Source organism: Nipponia nippon, unplaced genomic scaffold (assembly GCF_047370975.1).
Source record: "Nipponia nippon isolate SJK-2023a ecotype South Korea unplaced genomic scaffold, ASM4737097v1 scaffold_37, whole genome shotgun sequence".
NCBI classification, from domain to species: domain Eukaryota; kingdom Metazoa; phylum Chordata; class Aves; order Pelecaniformes; family Threskiornithidae; genus Nipponia; species Nipponia nippon.
In genome coordinates, this window is record NW_028262355.1 from 884487 (window position 1) to 903493 (window position 19007).

At 43.4% G+C, this 19007-nt stretch overlaps 1 protein-coding gene across 2 annotated transcripts in view; it reads left to right on the forward strand.

The window, feature by feature from the left end:
- DCC (DCC netrin 1 receptor) overlaps positions 1–19007 on the forward strand; it is a 606037-nt gene that overhangs the window by 205446 nt on the left and 381584 nt on the right. For both annotated transcript variants that reach the window (XM_087772741.1, XM_087772742.1), the window contains exon 2: positions 13234–13554. In XM_087772741.1, coding sequence (XP_087628867.1) covers positions 13234–13554 — 321 coding nt within the window. The remainder of the gene's footprint in view (positions 1–13233; positions 13555–19007) is intronic.

Consider the following 19007-nt stretch of genomic DNA (forward strand, 5'->3'; position numbering starts at 1 on the left):
TTTGCAATCTTAGTGATTTCAATTTGGAAACTCATTCAAGTGAATAATATAATGTCGGACTGCTCCTTCTGTTTTCCCTTAGAGCTGGCAAACTTCTAAAAATAACTTTATTACGGGGAAGCTTCTCAGGCTGGGAATAGGACATCAGGATGTTTTGGATTTATTTGCTCCACATATAAAATGGAGTGGAAGTTACTATTATTGCACAGCGTTTTAATCGGAGTGACTGAATTTTGTGCTCTGACTTCTGTGCTTTTCCTAGTCTCAAAAGACCCGTTTAACATAATAATTCTATTGTGGTTATATGGGTGAAGGACCCCTCTCTTCCTACAGGTGCTGTGCTGCTCCTTTTACCCGATTGTTCTTAAAACACATGTTCAGCAGAATTGGAAGTAAACTTGTACAATACCCTGAAGAACTTCATGCCCAAGGGTCTCGAGGAGCAATGCAGATTTCTGTCTGTTTAGTTGTTCCAGAAACAGGTTAGTGAGACAATACAACAGCATCCGTGGTTAAACCCAAATTGCACAGCAAGCTTGGCCTATGCCTTCTGGGTGTTTTGAGCTTTGGCGCACACCAGTTCTTGGGCCAGCTTGCCTGAAGACAACAGGGCGCGCTCTCTTGGTCAGAGGGACTCTGCGGTGGTTTGACAGTGAGGTATTTTCTTTAACAGACCTGCGGTAGGAATTGGGCATAAATCAATGTAATTCATCCCAAACCATTTGGGCTCCAACCAAGCATCTCTGTGCAAGTAGCCAGGGAAGCTGGGTGCAAGAAGACCTGCTTCTTGCATGGCCAAGTGACCACTGATCCCAGCCGGAGAGGGGCAGAAGGGCTCCTTGTGCACTTGTTCCTACACCAAGCATGGTGGCAGATGCTGGGGTGGATGCTTGGTGGTGCCTTGACTTTGCTTTTTAGAAAAAGCTCATTCAGTGCGTGCTCAGTGCTTTGGTGGTGGGGGGTCCTGAAGGAGGATGGTCTAATTCCTTTGTTGGTTGTGGTTAGAGAAGGGACAGAAAAATGATCTGATGCTTGAGGGGTTTGAGGAGAGCATTCTTCAGCTGTTGGGAAAGCTTGGAGGGAGCATCTTCACCTTCACAAAGAGAGATGAGAAGAGGAAAAGAGATGAGTAAAGCACAGTGGAAAAATTTTTGGAGGACAAGTAGCTCAGAGCAGGATAAGGAGGAGAAAATGTCCTTTGAGTCAAGTTATGACTGTTCGTCAGAAGACGTGTACACCAAGCAGGAGAAGGAGCGGTAAACCCTACCTGGGGGTTTCCTTCACGCTCTTTGCTAGCATTGAAACACTGCATATGTTGAGGGAGTGAACAGGAACAAAATGCTTAATAAAAACAACTATATCCTTTCTTACAATTTGAGAAACTTTGCACGTGCATTAAAATAGATGTTGTAGCTAGCTCGGTACCAGCGAATCCACTGCTTTAGCACGTCTGAAGTGCTGGAGGGTTCACTCAAGGTGTTTCAGTTCCTGGGCAGAAATAGTTTCTTTTTCCCTACAGAAGCTTATTTTCCTTGAAACCGCGCTACTAACAAGGAGAGGTGGCTGCTTGATCACAGAGTAATCCTTTGGGATTCCTTATCCCCTTCCTAGTCCTAGGTGAGAATGACTTCTCAGTCTTTGCTGGGCACCTGCATTGCACAGCCACCGAAGCTGAGGCAGAGGAGTTCTGCTGTTCTCTGTGCTCAGTGATCAAAACTTGCTGAGTTGATTGCTTTTTTTTTCCTTTTTCTCCTTGTTAGGAAATGCTCAGTTAATTGGTATTTGGTAGCTGGCAGAGAATGAGGTTTGGGCTTTGAAGACATTTCTGCCCAAAGGATAGGTGTGATGAGAAATACAGCTTACTCTGTGTGGGTTGGAGAAAACCAATTTCCAACTAAAAACTATACATCCTGCGAGTAAACTCATATTGTCGGCTTTGGATGTTATTTGGATGATGTCTCTTCTAGGCTCTAAGATATCCTTGAAGTACAATGGTATTTAATACTCTTGCATTGGCTCTTTGTGAGTGACTTCTGAATATGGATCTGCCACAAAAGCTGATCCTCTTATTCTGTGGTTTTTGGGAAAAGCCCTCCATCGTGTCACGTTGCAGACTCCAAAATAGAGGTCCGGATACTTTGTGGATGTAAATTAATTTAACATCACTGTCCAAGTCAAAATCTGACCATCATATATTGGGCTTGATCTCCTCTGAAACATGCAGAACTCAAGTTTTAGTTATTCTTACCCAGTAAAACAAAAGTCAGGCCTCCAGTGCTGGTGCAAAGCTGAAAAGTAAGGGATATAGGGATATGCTTAAATTATAAGGTGCTCAGTTGGAGACAAATCCATTGTCCTGAGGCTTGTGCTTTGTGACAGACTCCCAAAGGAGAGGTTCATTTTCTAGCCAGTGATTTTTTTTTTTTAATTTTTTTAAGGTCTGGATTTTTCCTAGGGTTGGGGGGTGGGTGTTGGCATTTTTGTCTTGTTTTTGTTGTTGGACTCATAGTTCAGGTTGGAAGGGACCTCAGGAGGTCATCTAGTCCAGCCCCTCAACTTTTCTGTTACTGTAGTTTAGAGAGACAGAGTTAAAGTAAAACAAGGGAACTGTGATTTAATATGAAACGAAATGGAGTAGGGTTTTTTTTTTCTGCTGGAAAGGCTGATGCATTAAGGGAGTGTGATGGGAACAGTTTGATATTCATTGGTTATCCCTCACAACAGCAGTCTTGATTGCTGTTGGATGTTTTATGACTCAGATTATGCTCAGATTAGACTTTTTTTTATCTTAATTCTTTTGGGGTTTTCAAAAGCTGAAATGATGCATTCAGGGCACACAGTTTGTCGGCTTTGCTGTGTGCTTTCATTGTGCAAAGAGGGAAGGGCTCTACATCTGTGGTGAAGTCCCCATTTGTTTCTTTAACGTTCACATACATTATTGTAGCGCTGCAGTTTGTTTCCTTAATGAACACCATTCTGGTGTTCCCAGAAGCCTTTTACTAAATAGAAGTGGGAGAATTCTAATTTCAAGGATTGAACGAGAAACTGTCTGCCTCTGTTTCGTAAAGGGGAATAGAGAGAATGTTATATTAAAGTTATCGTATGCACAGTAACGGGAGGAGGACACAGCCGAGCTCCTATTACCTTACCTTGGGTGCTGGTTTGCTTTATGTGTATCTTGGGTATGCCTAAGGAGATGCAGAGAAGCTTGCGAGGTCTCTTTTGGTTGTGGGGCCCTGGGTGGTCCCTCCGTACCATGGGACCTGCCCTGGCAGGGGCACCCTATGACACAAAGCACGGCGATAGCATCCGATGAGTTGAAGGTGCTCGGGAAGGCTGCAGATGAGATGATAACTAAGACCAGAAGCAGTCTTTGTGAAGTCATTGGAGTTTGCTGCGGGAGGGTACGTGCGCGTTATTTCTGGCAGCTCCGTTGGCCAACGTGTTGAAGGAGATAACCCACCCCCCGGCTCGGATGTGCCAGCTCCGTCCCGCTCATCCTTCAGTGCAAACACAGCTTGAGTTTCTAACAAAACCAGGAGAAAACGATTTGTCTGTGTATCATTAGCGTAATTGATATTTATTACTTTCTTTGTAATTTTCTGAGTGTTTCTTGGTTTCAGATGCTGGGTTTAAATCACCCCCGCAACAGGCGCTGTTGATGTGTTTGTGTCTATTATGTTGTCCCGATAAGCTTGGCCAGTGGTTTTCACCTTCCTGATGTGAGCTATTGAGATTGATTGAAGCTCTATGCTTGTCCTATCCAAAATGCTATGTAATTAATGTTTCATTATGCTAATGCATGCAAATTCAGTAGTATGCATTTGATGGGGAGGGGAGAGAATAAAAAGGATCAGAGAGTTCACTCTAAAGTACAAATTAATTTATTGCGTTACTAAACGGCCTGCAAGGAAGGAGGAATGCATTTAAGAAAGGAACAAATATGAAGACAAAAAACCCCCTGTCTAAATGTTTTGTTTTCCTGAGAAGTGGGTTTATTCTGGGCACTGCCACGTGTGTTTGAGCAGCGGTGTTTCTGCTATAAGCTGTTCTGTGCTATACTGCTCTTAAATTCAGCACAGAGTTCTCATTCATGGAGTCTGGTGTGGTTTTGGGGTTTTTCTTGTTTGTTTTTCCCCATCCCCTTCGGTCTTGCTTCTCTTTTTCCCTAAATGCATCACCATCTCAAAAAAAAATCAAATCGTGGAAACGCTGGCTTTGGTTTTGCTCCTTCTGCCTGTTTATCTAGCTTAAAGCTCTTGCAAGGGATTTCCTTTTCCAGCAACTGCTGTGTTCTTTTGATGTTTTAACTGGGTACCTCTCGCTCTTCATTATCTTTTCATCCTCCTCTTTATTCTTGCTTTCACCTGACTTCTTTCTTTCTCCTTTACATACGTTTCCGTGCCCTTGCCCTCTCCAGCTATTGCCCTCCTTTGCCCTTTCATCTAAGCACGGATGTCTGTTCTGTTGGCTCATCTCTCCTTCTTGCAGTCCGACTCTTCCCACAATGACTGGTAAAAACCTGCATCTGACCACATCTGCGGGCCTTTTCTTGTTTATATTCCACTCATCTCTCCTCTTTTAGCCCTTTTCTGCTTGGCTTGGATTCTGTGCAGGATTGATTTAGGTTTTTTTTTCCCCTTTTCTTTCTTTCTGCCTGCTTCTTGACTGTTCTTTCACCACTGCCCTGGGGGATGTCCTCCTCCATCACATCCTTGGTGTTGTGTACTGCTCTGCCCTATTCCCCTCATCCTCTCCACCTGCATTTTTTTATCTAGGTGATTTAATTTAATAATGTAATAATTTAAGTGATTTTTATTTTGCTTTGTTTTCTGCCCCTACAGTTATATACCCAAAATTCACTTCTCTTTGCTTTATTTAGTCCCATATCTGTAGCCAGGCACCTCTTGAGTGTCTCTTCTGCATTTTCTTCTGCTCGTCTGGACTGTGAAATGCATCTATGGGATGCAGCAGACTGAAACATTGCCAGAAGAAGGCTGGAGCTTCAAAGGTTCAGTGGAGGAATATTTTTTTTCATAACTCGCCAAATGAGAAGGTTGCACTGTAGGTTTGGGAGATGGGAGAGAGGGTGTTGGTAGACAGCTTTTGACATACTGGAGCTGTTCAGGATGGAGTTGATTTTCAGCCCTGTTCTGTAGGGGCTATGCTTGGCTGACTCCTCAAATACACTATTTCACAAAACAGACCATTTCTGCTAGCAAACCTGAAATCTCGTATGTCTTGGATGTGTATTTAACAGTTGAGAGTAACTTCTTCCATTGTCAGAAAGAAAGCATCTGCCGGGGAGAACATTGAAACCAGCAACACGGTGGTGTCATGACGGCACCTTGGGAAGCCAAACCCAACACAGCCTCTTTGCTGGAGTCTTCTGCCAAGAGCTGTTTGAAAACATAATGGGATGGTTCAAAATTATGGTAACATTCTAGCTGGCAATCCCACTTTCAGACACCTTAAAACATTGTTGTTATCCAGGAGGTTGCATGTTTCGCTATGTTTTTACATTTCTTTATATTAAATCTGATATATGGGAAATATGGAAAGTACCAACAGTGCTATGCTTCTGTCTGTAGATACAGTGCTATATCTTTTTTCTGTCTTCATGGAACTTGTATGTGAAAATTGGCAAGTGCAGGTACCGGTTATCTTGAGGAAAACGGAGGAAACCCAGCAAATAATATGATTTTCTGGTAACGTAATTAAAGCATTTGAAACAAGAGCACATAGGAAAAAATTACGCTGCTAAGTCAGTGCAATTACTTGTTCAGCAGTCTTCTCTGGGTGCTCAAAATGAAAATCCAGTTTGCTGCCTCCTCCGCTGCAAGGAAACCCCAGGCTCTGTTTGGGTTTCCCACAGACGGTGAGGTCTGCGGTGGCCGCTCCCTGAAGTTCTGGAAAGCTTTGGACCTGAACAGATGCTCTATCCTGCTCTGTTGAGCAAATCTCAGTCCTCCTCCAATACTACCCATATTTTTTAATGTAGCCAAATACCCCTGTACCATACATCCTCTATGTTGTGCAGGCTGCAAAATGATTCTCTCATTTCATTCCAGGCATAACTGGATTTTCTGAATTTGTTCCCATGAACTTGTAACTTAAATTGATTTAAGAAGATTAAGATTGAAGAAGCAATGTGTGCTGCAAGGCTTGTTGGTTGGGGAGACTAGATTTTGTTCATCAAACTGATTTGGCTAAAATTTAAGCAGTGAGAATCACTTGTACTGATTTAAGGCAAGCCTACCTACACCTGACATCAGATGATCTCGGCTCAGGGGACCTGGGCTCTGTCTCTTCCAGAGGCTGCCGTAGACTGATTTTCACTGACTGTATGGGCAAAATAAGCAAATTAAGCAAATTGTGGGTGCGTGTGTGTGCTTGTTCAAACAGGTTTATATAGCCGAGCCAATGTGTTGTGTCTTGCCCAAACCAGATGAACAGTAGGCAGCTGCCAGAAGACTTGGTCTCTTTTTCTTTTCCTGCTCGGCCCTTGTCCTCCAAATAGTTGCGCTCTTGCCCTCTGCCTTGTGTTTTACGGTTCAGTTACAAGGAATCTGATCTGAGAAGAGTGGTTTTCTTTTGAGGGTCAGTAGGTCAGGCTGGCTCCTGTGTTTTCCCGCTCGCTGGAGCCAAAGCGAGGGAATCCCCAGGAACGTAGGGAAGGGAAGGAGTGCCCCTTTCGCCGCACCGTGGTCAGAGACCAGCTTAGGTCGGCCGCGGAGCTGTTCGCCGAATTAGCGGGCTATTCCAAATACCTTCGCTGGGAAAGGAGTCAAGTCCAATCAATAAATAGCGCTTTTAGAGACCTCAGTAGTCAGAGGGGTAGCGGATAGGGGCATCTGCGTGTGTGCACTCTCAACTCTTATCCCGTCGGCATTCGTTAGCATCCGCAGCCTGGCTAAGCCTAAGGCAGTGCGACAAACCCATCTGTTGCGCAGGGGTTGCTCGTTCTTTGTTTGGCAAAAAGAACTAGGCGTGCAACTCGGCTTATTTGGTTTGATACGGGGTTCGTTTCCTTTTTTTTAACGTGACTGTGATTTTACACTAGAGGGACGGCTTGAACGTGGGTCAGAAACGATGATGGATCTGCTCAGGAGTCTCAGGCTTGGCCCAGATAAAGCCCTTTTTCTAGGCGCTGCTCATCAGTGGCACCCAGCAAAAGTTCTTTGTAGGTGATGTTTTGAGCACTCGGGATATAAGCAGCAGGGTACTGTGGTGTGGAGGCACTACCCTTAGTGACAGATCACCTAAAAACCTTATTTTTATCAAGCTAAAGCTTTCAAGTAAAAATCAAACAGCCATTCGCTATGTGCTCCCAATGATTCGTTGAATATGGAGGAGTTATAATAAATTGATGTTACAAGCGTTTTTACCTCAGTACGCTCCAAAATGCTGTGATAGCACCATTTAAAAATTCAGCCATTTGGAACACGGTGATAAAGGCCTGATTAAAAAGTATATGTTAATTTTTATACCAAAATTGAACAATGCTTCCATGTGCACATGCTTGCGTGTTGCATTGCGCCTTTCTTGGAGCAGGAATTTTGATTTCCACATCTGAACATCAAATGCAGGCATGAGGCTAGATTTTTCACAATTTCATGGAGCCGAACTGAAATATTCAGCACCCCAGAAGGCACATCATAACTATAATAAAAACATTAAAACAAGACTTTGCCTTTTAATAGATATTAAGCTTCACAGTAGTGTATTTTGTGCAAACAGATAAAACTACATCTAGTTTTGCTGTATATTCTGCATTACCTAAGTATGTAAATAAATGCTTATTAGCCTGGCCATTAAGCTAATTCATGATGGCTCTGTAGATGAAGGGGGGGGGGAATCCTCTGAGAAAATGTATACCCTGAGTGTCCATAAATACACTTCATTGTAATAGACTTAGTTCAGCTACAATGCTCTGCCACCAAATTTCAGTTAGGCCGGGGGGTATTTCTGTATTCACGGATTTCAAATGGTCTGCATGCAAAAGTCTTATTTCTTAATGTTTATTTGAAAAAGAAGAAAGCTCCAGGGGTGGCCCGGTCAAATGCTTTTGCAACTGTGACATCTCTTCCCTCTCTATAATGGAAGCAACTGATGCAGAACATGAAGGAAAAAAACCCGACCCTGGAAGATTACATTTCACAAAGCCGGAACAGAAAGCGGAGGATTCAAAGCAAGGGACTGATTAAGAAGCGCGTCAGAGATCATCTTTTAAATGTTAATTTTGTCTGTGGCCTGGAGAATGATAACCTTGAAGTTACTCTGATGTTACCTGTCAGGGTGAGAAGCCCATTAGTTTTATTCCCTTATCACAAAGCAGGTCATCATCTAGGGTAATGTCTTGGTTGCTAAAGCAGCAAGGGACCACGGATGGCGTCTTTTAGCTTCAAGTTTTCTTCTCCTTTATCTGGCTCAAGGACATGTGGGCTGTTGCCAAGGGTGCTCTCCTTGACCTCGGAGCTTCAGATCTCCAAGCAGTGCTACAGGCTCGTTTGATGACACGGATGTGCTTGGAATAGCTGACATGGTAGCTTTGTGTAGGAGGCATTTAATCTTTACAACGCTTCCGTTCAAGTTTGTAGTTAAGCCGTAGATCTCCTAAATATCTGTTTGTAGTTGTTCTGTGCATGCTGTAGTCGGAGGGAAAAGGAAGCACTAAGGTGCCCTGGACCTATTGGTTTTGGCAGCCTCAGGTTTGCAGGACTCTTAATTTCCTTTAAATTGGTTTTCTTCAAACAGGAGAGTGCTGGACCTTAAACGACAGCTGTGAGCGTGCACGTAAAAGGTGAATGTATTTACCGCTTCAGATGAAGCGGCTGTTGACAGCATTTCCCTCTCTTGTCCTGACTTTTAAAGCCTCTGAGAGGCGAAGAGCCTGGAAGCAAGTCCCAGGGAAGGCAGGGTGTCCCCAGGCAGCTGCAGGGATGTCCTTCTGCTGTGCAGGTGCTAGAAGAAAGCGTTAACCGCTATGGGTGGAGGTTGGTTTTTGCAAACCTGACTGGGGAACATCAAACCAGGGCTCAGTGTAACTGTGAACAAGTTCTCCAGACTTGGTGACTATTAATGACCATGGCCTCTTTCAGCTGTTCGATGTCTTGGAGCTCTGAGGGATTGCAAGTAAGAGCAGATGAAAAATTAAGGGCATTAGCAAAAATGCCAAGTAATGAGAGAGGCCTGTTCCCACTGAGAGCAAAACTTGGAAACAGAAAACACAAGCATGTTTTACAGCAAGTTTTAGAAGAGCTCTTCATCTCTTATTTTGCCTGGCTGCTGCCTTTTTTCTTCCCTCTGTGCCTCCCTTTTCAGCTGAGCTATTGCAATAAGGATTAAATTGTAGGTTTAGCATCTCTGTGTTAAAATAAGTCCCCTACCCTGCTTATGAAAATGGCAAAGCAGCTTAGAGTTGCAGCCGTTTCAGCTACGAGATGCTTACTGTAACGTAGAATGGCAAAGCAGCTGCTCAAGGACTAAGAGAGATCCTAAAGAACTCTTTTCATTGTCTTCATGTTTCCAGCTGTTAAAGGGCTGTGCAGTAGGTAGCTGGAGAGATGGCTGTGGGGCTGGGCTCTGCTTTGCAAGCCTAATATTCAGGCTGGAGACGAAAAGGCTGCTCCTGCAGCGAGTGCCTGGGGAGGAAAGATCCCCATAAGCTGGAGCTTTGCTTTGTTTTGGTCTTGTTCGCAGAGCCAAGGGGGTTTTAGGCAGTTGAGACCCAAAGGATCTATAGGAGCAGGGTTGGTATGGGCTGTTGTGCCGGAGTTTCTCAGCTGGCTTACCCTGGGGTAGCAGGAGCATGGGTGGTGGTTGGCTTAGGCTTGAGCGTGAACTGAAATCCCGATATTTTAAGCAGGATGGACAGATACTATGTGGGAGAAAAGGGATCCAAGGAAATGCTTTTGAACTCTGACTTAGGCCTCAAATGATATGTATCATTAAGAAAAGTTGCTGGAGAAATTGGGCTGACTTGGGTTTCGTACAGCGTCCTAGGAGTTCTTTCATAGGCTCACTTCTGGTTTGGGGTGTACGTATATGTCTGTACACAAAAGCACGCACTGATCTTGGTGAATATACAATGAATACAGAAATCTGCATTGAAAAATTCTTCTCCCTGAGAAGAACCCCCCCAATAATAAGAAACTGTAAGTAAGCTTTTTTTTTTGAGGCAAATGGTGTTGAAGTAGTCTTCTAGAAATTGGGCTGTATCTTATAGCCACTTGTCCTCTATAGCAGCTGAAATTTCCATCAGCCTGCTTCCAGCATGTTCAATATGTATTTCATAAACTGCGTTAGCAGAGTTTCTTTCTTAGTGATAGTAAAGTTCAAAACTTTTCTTAATTCAATATGTGGATGTTTTGGGTTTTTTCAGGTGACAGTCCTTAGTTTTATGCATAGAGAAGGAAGGTGTGGAGGTGTGTCATGGTCTGGTCTGATCAAGTCTGGGATTTGTCTCTCCCTTAGTTCAACAAAGGCTGAGTTTGTTTATCCTGGGTTATATCATTAAATTACTTGATTTTTTTTTTTTCAGGTGCTGAAACAGGTTTACGTATTAGGTGTAGTGTGTTCCTTCTTAGGACCCGGGCTAGAGGAATCGGGTTTAGTGTTTGCTGCTTGAGGTAAAAATTAGGGAGAAAATTTTGTGGAAGTCAAGGGTGCAATCAGATGGCCTATTATTGAGAGAATAATAGGTGTAGCATTGCAGCTGGGCTTTCCAAACTGAGCTAAGAGGTCAAATATGCAAATAGGTAGTAATAGGATTTTCAAATACTTTTCTACCTTTCTCCTTCAGCACCGACATAGTACAAAAACGTGGCTATTAGATTCTTATCCTTCCGAGTAATCTCTTCTGAAAATGCATGGTCATTTTCCTCCATTTTTAAGGTGTCACTATTACCTCTATCTCCAGGAATAATATTTCCAAGAAGATTTGAAATTTTCCTCACATTCAGAAAGCTTATTCAAGCTGTTAGGTTCCTTGTAGTAGAGCAATTTAGGTTAAATATGCCTTTTGCAAAGGATATGAATAGCTGAAATTGCAACTGAACTGCAAGGGTAATTGCATGAAAAGAAAGTTAATCGTTGTTTAACTTCTGTAACTTCTGCATTTGCTGCACTGGAAGCTGTCATAACCCCATTTCTCCTGCAGAAGTGGATTATTTACTTGTGATAATAGCCACATAAAATCATTAACACGCTGTCATAAACAGCCGTGTTAAACTGTTACAAGTGTTGGTGACATAAATAAAATGTCCAACCAGAAGTTGTGATTTACAAACAGAACACAGTTGCCTTTGGGAAAAGGGAAAGGAACACGTGTTTTTAAAATAACTACGCTTTCATGCATTGTAAATATACTTCTTTACTACTACCCCCAGTTTATGGCAAAAGCGCCCTGGGCTAACATTTTGGGCCGAATTCTGATGTGCTTCCTCCAGTAACTGAAATCAGAGCATTAGGACAGATGAAAAACAAATCAGGATTGGACTACTCTTCTTGATGTTATCAGACAACACATTTTATTCTACGTTCTAATGGTGCTATTGTGAAATACTCTGCAAGTCGAGGCTTCCACCTCTTGCTTTCTCCTTTGCTCAATTTTACTAATTTTTTTGAAGCCGCAACTTTGTTAATTTATATGCTTTGAAGGAAAACCTGGTAGCTAGCTACTTCAGTTAGCGTACGGGTGGAACCGAGTACTTGACAATAAAATTAAATTCTATAAAGAAAATGCTAAGTGGCTGTTTATGCATTGTTATACATATATTCATAGAAAGCTTTGGTTTGAGGTATAAAGTAGAAATAATGAATCTTTTTTCTTAGGACTAAAAGGGTTTTTATGAATCTTTTTGTCGTGTAATTTTTTTGTTTTCGTTTGCTCTAATGAAGTAAAAGGATTCATTTGATGAAGAAGAAAAAGCCATTTTTGCATTCATATGCGGCTATTTCAAAACTCGGTTCCCCATGCACTGAGGTGCAGAACGGCAGTGCTATCACTGGCATGGAGTTTGGAGGTTGGAAGCTGTCTGGGAAGCAAAGGTCTATATCCAAACCTGGAAGCGCTCAGGGTGGGGTAGGCAAGCCAGTGAGGTGCTGGAAATCTTGATTTTATTATGATACAGGGGAAACTACTTCCAACGTTTCTCACTCAAGTGTAGTCACTGAGACTTGAGAGGACTGCGTTGTCTAAAAATACAAGTTGTACGTGCTTTGCTCATTTATAAATTATTAGGAAATGCTCGATGCAGTAGAGAAAAAGGACCGCTTTATCTTGTTTTGAGTTGGACCCTTTGATGTAACTGCATCCATGTGTTCTTAGGCATTTTCATGATTTTCCTACTCTTTAGCAGACCTCATATTGTAGCTGTTCTCTCAGAGCCTCTCCCTCTGCCTTTACAGTCTGATTTATCTCCTAACTACACAAAGTTGATCGGCGTCCTGTTACCGAAATGACACGTAAGAATCTGGCCTCTGCATTTGTGCAGCGGGTGGAAATCTCAGGTCTTCGGTGCTGTGGTAGGGATGGCGTGCGGCTTGCAGAGTTGGCACTTGGCACCTCCCCTGCCTCTTCTCTATACAAAGGATGTGCTTGTGTGGTTTTTCTCTTGCTGCCTACTGGACAGCAGCGGCCAGACTGGGTTGGCAGTGAGGAGGATGTTGTTCTGGTGAGATGGAAGGAGATCCACCAGGTTTGAGGTTTTGGCGCTGTTTCTGGTAGGTGGTCAGGCTGCGCTCTTGCATGCTTTCCTCCCACTTGTTTGCCAACAGCAAACAAAGCGAGGCCCAAGGCTATTTTTGTGCTTGTCACACTGAAATGCATCTCGGTGCATGTGGCCAGAGTAGGTCCTGTAAGCAATGAAATTCTCCAAATAAACCTCAAGAGGTATGGTGGTTTTATGCTCATCTCCATGATATAGCTGCATATAGCTGTACAGATTTTTAGCTTTGCTTTATCTCCATGCTTTACATACGAAAGATTTGTTTATCTACAAATACAGTTTTTGTAGTGATGGGACAAAAGTATAACTTATGCTTGGTTGGTTTTGTGTGTGCTAACAATTTGCAGAGAAACATAGCTTAATTTCTTGTAATATTCACCAGCTGTCTCTATGGTGCCTCTGGGGGATCCCTATATTCTGTATCTAATATTATATGTTTCTTCCTCCATAGAAACGTATAACCAATATTTACTCCACATCTTTTATGGTTTTGCTGTTTCAGGTTCACAGATTAAGACTTTTACATCACTGAGGTTCCTGACTGAGCCTTCGGATGCTGTCACCATGCGTGGAAGCAACGTGCTGTTGAACTGCATAGCAGAATCAGATCAAGGATCCCCGGTTATTAAATGGAAGAAAGACGCAGTCTTCTTAAACCTGGCGGTAGATGAAAGGAGGCAGCAGTTGGCCAACGGATCGCTCTTGATACAAAACATAGTCCACTCCAGGCACCACAAGCCAGATGAAGGTCTCTACCAGTGTGAAGCATCTCTAGAAGGCATCGGAGCTATCATCAGTCGGACAGCTAAGGTCATGGTAGCAGGTAGGCAGAAACATTCCTACCTTTTGGATTGCTGGAAATACTGTTTGTGAGAAGCTGCTGTTTTAATAAACGAGCAAAAAAATATACTGTGGGTTTTCTTTTTTTTTTCCCCCGGTCTTCAAAAGTTGTAAAGCTAGGTATGACACTTCTGCGACAGTAATTTATTTCTGACAAGGTATTATTCTTGTTTAAATATGTCTAATAGCCTCTTTGTTGCTGTGAGTTATTTGCTGCATATTTATTGTCTTCAAAATAGATGAACCTCTGAAGTTGGAAATTAACTGCTTTTCTGATGAATTGAAGATCACAAAAAAAAGCCAAACTTCTGTAGGGGACTGAATGTATGAATTTTTATGGCTTAGGAAGCTTTTTCATGGATAAGAACTCATTATGCAGCTTACTGGAATTGGCAGCCTCTTCGTATTTCCTTTAAAGCATTTGTGTAGGTATACGGCAGAAGGGAGAGAAGTTTGTTACCAGGCATCTGAGAACACTTATGGCTCTTGTTGACTTAACAAATACCTTTGTAAAAGATGTTTGTCTGAAATGTTAAAATGGTCTTTTTGCCTCTTCATCAGTCTGTAGAAGGATGTAGAGAGTCCTTAATGGTCTAATTATTGGGGAAAAAGAAATATTTGAAAAATCGTTCAAATAAAAGGTACAAAGAAACACCAAATCACTTGGTAACCAAGACCGACTAGGATGTGCTAGACTTCAGAATAATTTTTTTATGATCATTATTTAAGAAATTTGCCAGTTCTAAGGGGATGCTTTTTTTCCTAGTCTCTCTGTACATTTCTGTATAGATGGAGCTACTGCATATTGCTGCTTGCTCTAACTTAGACCTGTTAAAGAAAGCCCTGGTTGCCTTGCCTTGACAAGGGTTGAGCAGCTGTCCACAGGTGCTAACTTAGTAACCTTGGGAAAAGAGGATAAAATAGTCTTCTACGCTGCAGAGAAGATTGACGCTTGCAGCCTTTAGTGCACAGGTGAGCTATGAGTTTGTTCAGGGACATTGGTTATGTGAAGGAGCAGCTTGTGTTTGCGTTAAGGCCAAGTTACAAGGCAGGCTGTGTCGAAGCTTTCGGTCTTACCTGGCTGCGCTCACTTAGCCTGTCAGGGGGAGATGCGTTTTTCTCCAGGTCTCCGGGCATCCAGTCTATGCACTGCCTAGTCTTGCTGTCCTGCCACATTTTGAGTAACACGGGGCTGTAAAATAAAACTGAAGTTCAATGTAGTTCAGTCCAGGAGCTCTGCAACTTTTTGTCACCCTGTGTCTTCCTAAACTCTTACCAGTTATACTGGGAGGGAGTCCAGGCGGCTCTCTTCTCAGCTGGTCCCTCCAGTGTCCCTCATGAACTTGGTGCCTTTTCCAATCTTCAGCTCCCTTTAAACCAAAGATCACTTCCCCTCCTCCAAACCCTTCTCTGCCAGCTAGGAAAGGCATGTTTTCTTATGGTGCCTGATTAAAACATGTAATAAGTGGCTTGGCTCTTTTCTAACTTACCTCCTCCCCACCACTTTTTTGTCTGAATCTCTGGTCATTTAACCTCGCATCCTCAGCAGTGTACGTACTCCTGTGTGATGATTCCTACTCAAAGTGATAAGAGAGCCCCACAGATGCAAAGAAATTGGTCATTCTGTTATCAAGTCACCCTCAGAGGGAGCCTGCAGAGCCGTGCGTTGCCAAGTAGGGCTTTTTGCCAGTTCAAGTTGTTATTTGGCCATGATCTTGGTTGTTGGCAACCACTAACTAATAAAATCACTCCAGTTCTTTTGAAGCGAATGCACATATGTGAGTGTTCCTTGTTGTGCTGTGCCCAGGTCTGTAATTTTGAGGTTTTCGTAGGAAGAACTGTGCTTTGCATGGCAGGTCCTGATCTCGTATCCCTGCAGCGATGGTGGGAAGTTTGGAGGGGGAGGACAGGCCTTAGTCTGCTGAAGAATAATTTAGCTGAAAGTGGAAGAACTGATACAGATTTCTTAATTGGAAAGACAGTGAAAAGGACAAGAGGCAATGCACACAAACTGAAATACTGGAAATTTGTTTCAACAGAAGTATTTTTCCTAGAAGGGTGATCACACACTGAAATGGGTCGCCCAGGCACGCTGGGGGGTCTCCATCTTGGAGATATTCAAGACCCAGTTGGACCCAACCTAGCACAATGTGGTGGTAACTGCCCCTGCTTTCTGCAGGGCGCTGGACTTGGACTATCTCTGCAGGAGCCTTCTGACCTTGGTGATTGTGATTTTTTTTTTATTTATTTTGATTGTATGAAAATGGTTCATATTATAAGGTTGGAATATAAGGTGTACAGCATGTAAAACTGGCAACAAGTTGAGCAGAAATGGTATTTTGTGCTCTGAAGGACATGTATTCCTGAGTGAGCAGAATTTTTGTGGTGGGTTTTTTTTTTTTGAGGGAATTGCTGTGTAATGTTGGCAGAACATCATTGACTTAAGGCACTGGCAGGTGGAAACACGACAGAGTAAGGGAAAGAGGGCAAGAGGAGAAATGAAGGTCTTGCACTCCGGTGTGTTGTGTTAATCGTTACTTGGCAAAGCAAATAAACTTCCTATGTTCAGAAAAGCCTCCTTTTACAGAGATGAAGTTTTGGGGTAGGATAGAGCTATGGTTAGTATTATAACGCTTGAAAACTGCATCTTTCTGATCCATTGTATGATGTACAAGGTATCGCCGCTAAACAGACTTTTTCTGGACAGCCTGATGCTTTCATCCAAAGGAGATGATGATGGTACGTACGATTGCACTGTCCTGACGAGTGGAAGATTGCGTTCACGTCAACAGTACATATCCTCATGTCACTTTGTCTCCCTTTGCTGTGCGAGATTTCAGTCTTGCAAGATTTTAAAGGAAGGATCACGAGCTTTAATATTTCAGGCAGGTTTTAGGAAGAGATTCATTCACTGAATTACAATCTAATCTTGGGTGGTGTCACTTTTAAACTATAGGTCTGTTCACAGCATTTTAAGTACTTACCGTGCTGTTTGGCAACATAGAATACATCAACATTTACGTCTTTGGAGGGTAAAATTGCCAAACCGCTGGAATGCATAAGGGACATATATCTTTCTCGCAGTAAAGACTCCGAACGTGATTTCACCATGCTTTTTAAAGCATTAACAGTTAATAAAGCAGTCACCGCTAAAAGGTAACAGTCAACTCCGCGTGGAACAGGCTGCTCAGGGTACTGAAAGTATATTGCCCTTTTAAAGCCCTTCCCCTTATACTTTCATGGCTTAAAGTGCTTTCAATAAAGAAAATGTAGCAAATGAAAACTGTTTTTAATCAGTTGAGAATTTTATGCATGAAGCCTGCCACGTACGGGAAAATATACAGTTTTGAAGAACTTCTCGAGGATCCTTACGGCCCTGCTGTACTCCAGCTGTAAAAGTGTTCCAGGCTGAAATGGAAATGAGAGCACTGGAGAGAAACTAAGAGCTGCTTCCTTCTCCAGCATCTTACTAAAACTCCCAATTTAACAGACTACTGATTACTGGGATTTCTAGTAATTGGTAGGATTTCAGATAGAAACCATGCTACCTTGTCTTATGTCTCTGTTTATAGACTGTTGCAGGATCAGGCCTTCCAAGGTTCTGGCTTTACTGTTAATCTGAAAGGTTGGTCTTTCAGAGGATGATAAAAAACAGAATCCAAGGTTGCTTTGTAGGGAAATTCCCATGCTTTGGCATCCAGCCCCTCGGTGAAGACTAGCTCTCTGGCCTGATGAGGTAGGAATTTCTTTGTGTGTGGTCATGATGATTTATAACTAGACAACCATAGAATCGTTAAGGTTGGAAAGGACCCTTAAGATCGAGTCCAACTGTTAACCCAGCACTGCCAAGGCCACCACTAAACCATGTCCTCAAGCACCACATCTCCTCGTCTTTTAAATACCTCTAGGGATGGGGACTCAACCACTTCCCTGGGCAGCCTGTGCCAGGGCCTGACTGCTCTTTACGTGAAGAAGTTTTTCCCAATATCCAACCTAAACCTGCCCTGGCGCAGCTTGAGGCCGTTCCCTCTCATCCTATCGCTTCTTCCTTGGGAGAAGAGACCAACCTCCCCCCGGCTCCAGCCTCCTTTCAGGCAGTTGCAGAGAGCGATGAGGGCTCCCCTCAGCCTCCTCTTCTCCAGGCTGAGCCCCCCCAGCTCCCCCAGCCGCTCCTCCCCAGCCTTGTGCTCCAGCCCCTGCCCCAGCCTCGCTGCCCTGCTCTGGCCACGCTCCAGCCCCTCCATGGCCTTCTTGGGGTGAGGGGCCCAGCGCTGAGCACAGCATTCGAGGGGCGGCCTCCCCAGTGCCCAGCACAGGGGCACCATCACCTCCCTGGTCCTGCTGGCCACACCGTTCCTGATACAAGCCAGGATGCCATGGGCCCTCTTGGCCACCTGGGCACACTGCTGGCTCATGTTCAGGCACCTGTCGACCAACACCCCCAGGCCCTTTCCCGCCGGGCAGCTCCCAGCCACTCCTCCCCACGCCTGCAGCGGTGCCTGGGGTTGTTGTGCCCCAAGGGCAGGACCCGGCCCTGAGCCTTGTTGACCCTCACCCAGTTGGCCTGGACCCATCGCTCCAGCCTGGCCAGGTCCCTCTGCAGGGCCTTCCTATCCTCCAGCAGATTGACAATGGTTTATGCTGAAAACTATTTTATAGTAACTTTTTTCTTTCAAAACAAAAACAAACAAAAAACCCCAAAACAAAAACAACAACAACAACAAAAAAAAACAACAAAAAAAACCCAAAACCAAACGATGGATAAGCTGCACCACTATCCTGGCTTTGGTAATCACCACCAGCAGATGTCTAGAGACTATAGGAACAGTGTAGATCCATATAGTTTGCCTGAATATTCTATCAGTTACCAATGTGGGCTGTGTGTTAATAAATTTGTTTTTGCTCTCTTTGCAGGGGGCTTGGCCTAGATAACCTTTAAAGGTGCCTTCCAACCCAAACCATTCTGTGATTCTATAATTCTAAATTTTTGAGACATGAGTGTAGCATTTGTACATTTAAGTGCCTTTTAATTAGTTTTTTCAAGAAATTTGTGTTCCTTGACCCATAGAGACTTTCAGCATTATATTCCTTGCACTTGTATATTGCCACTGATTCAGTCCTGCCTGAAATTGGAGGTTCCTTTGGAGGGGGGAAGAAAAGGAACTCAACAAAAAAACCTACCTAGCTGGTGTCCCTTTAAACAGCAAAATGGAGTCCACTTTGTTATCTTAAAGATGATAAAAAGCAAATGTGGAGTGTCCCTGGAAGGACTATGGGGAAGCTTAATTGTGCTTGAAGCTAAGTGGAAGACCCCTTCAGTGTTTCAAACTTGATGTGTTAATTTGTTGTAGGTTGAAGAGATCATGAAGAATAAGAATAGTTGAGACACTTTGTCAAAGAAGTTGAAAATACTTTCTGTCTGATGAAGTCGGTGGA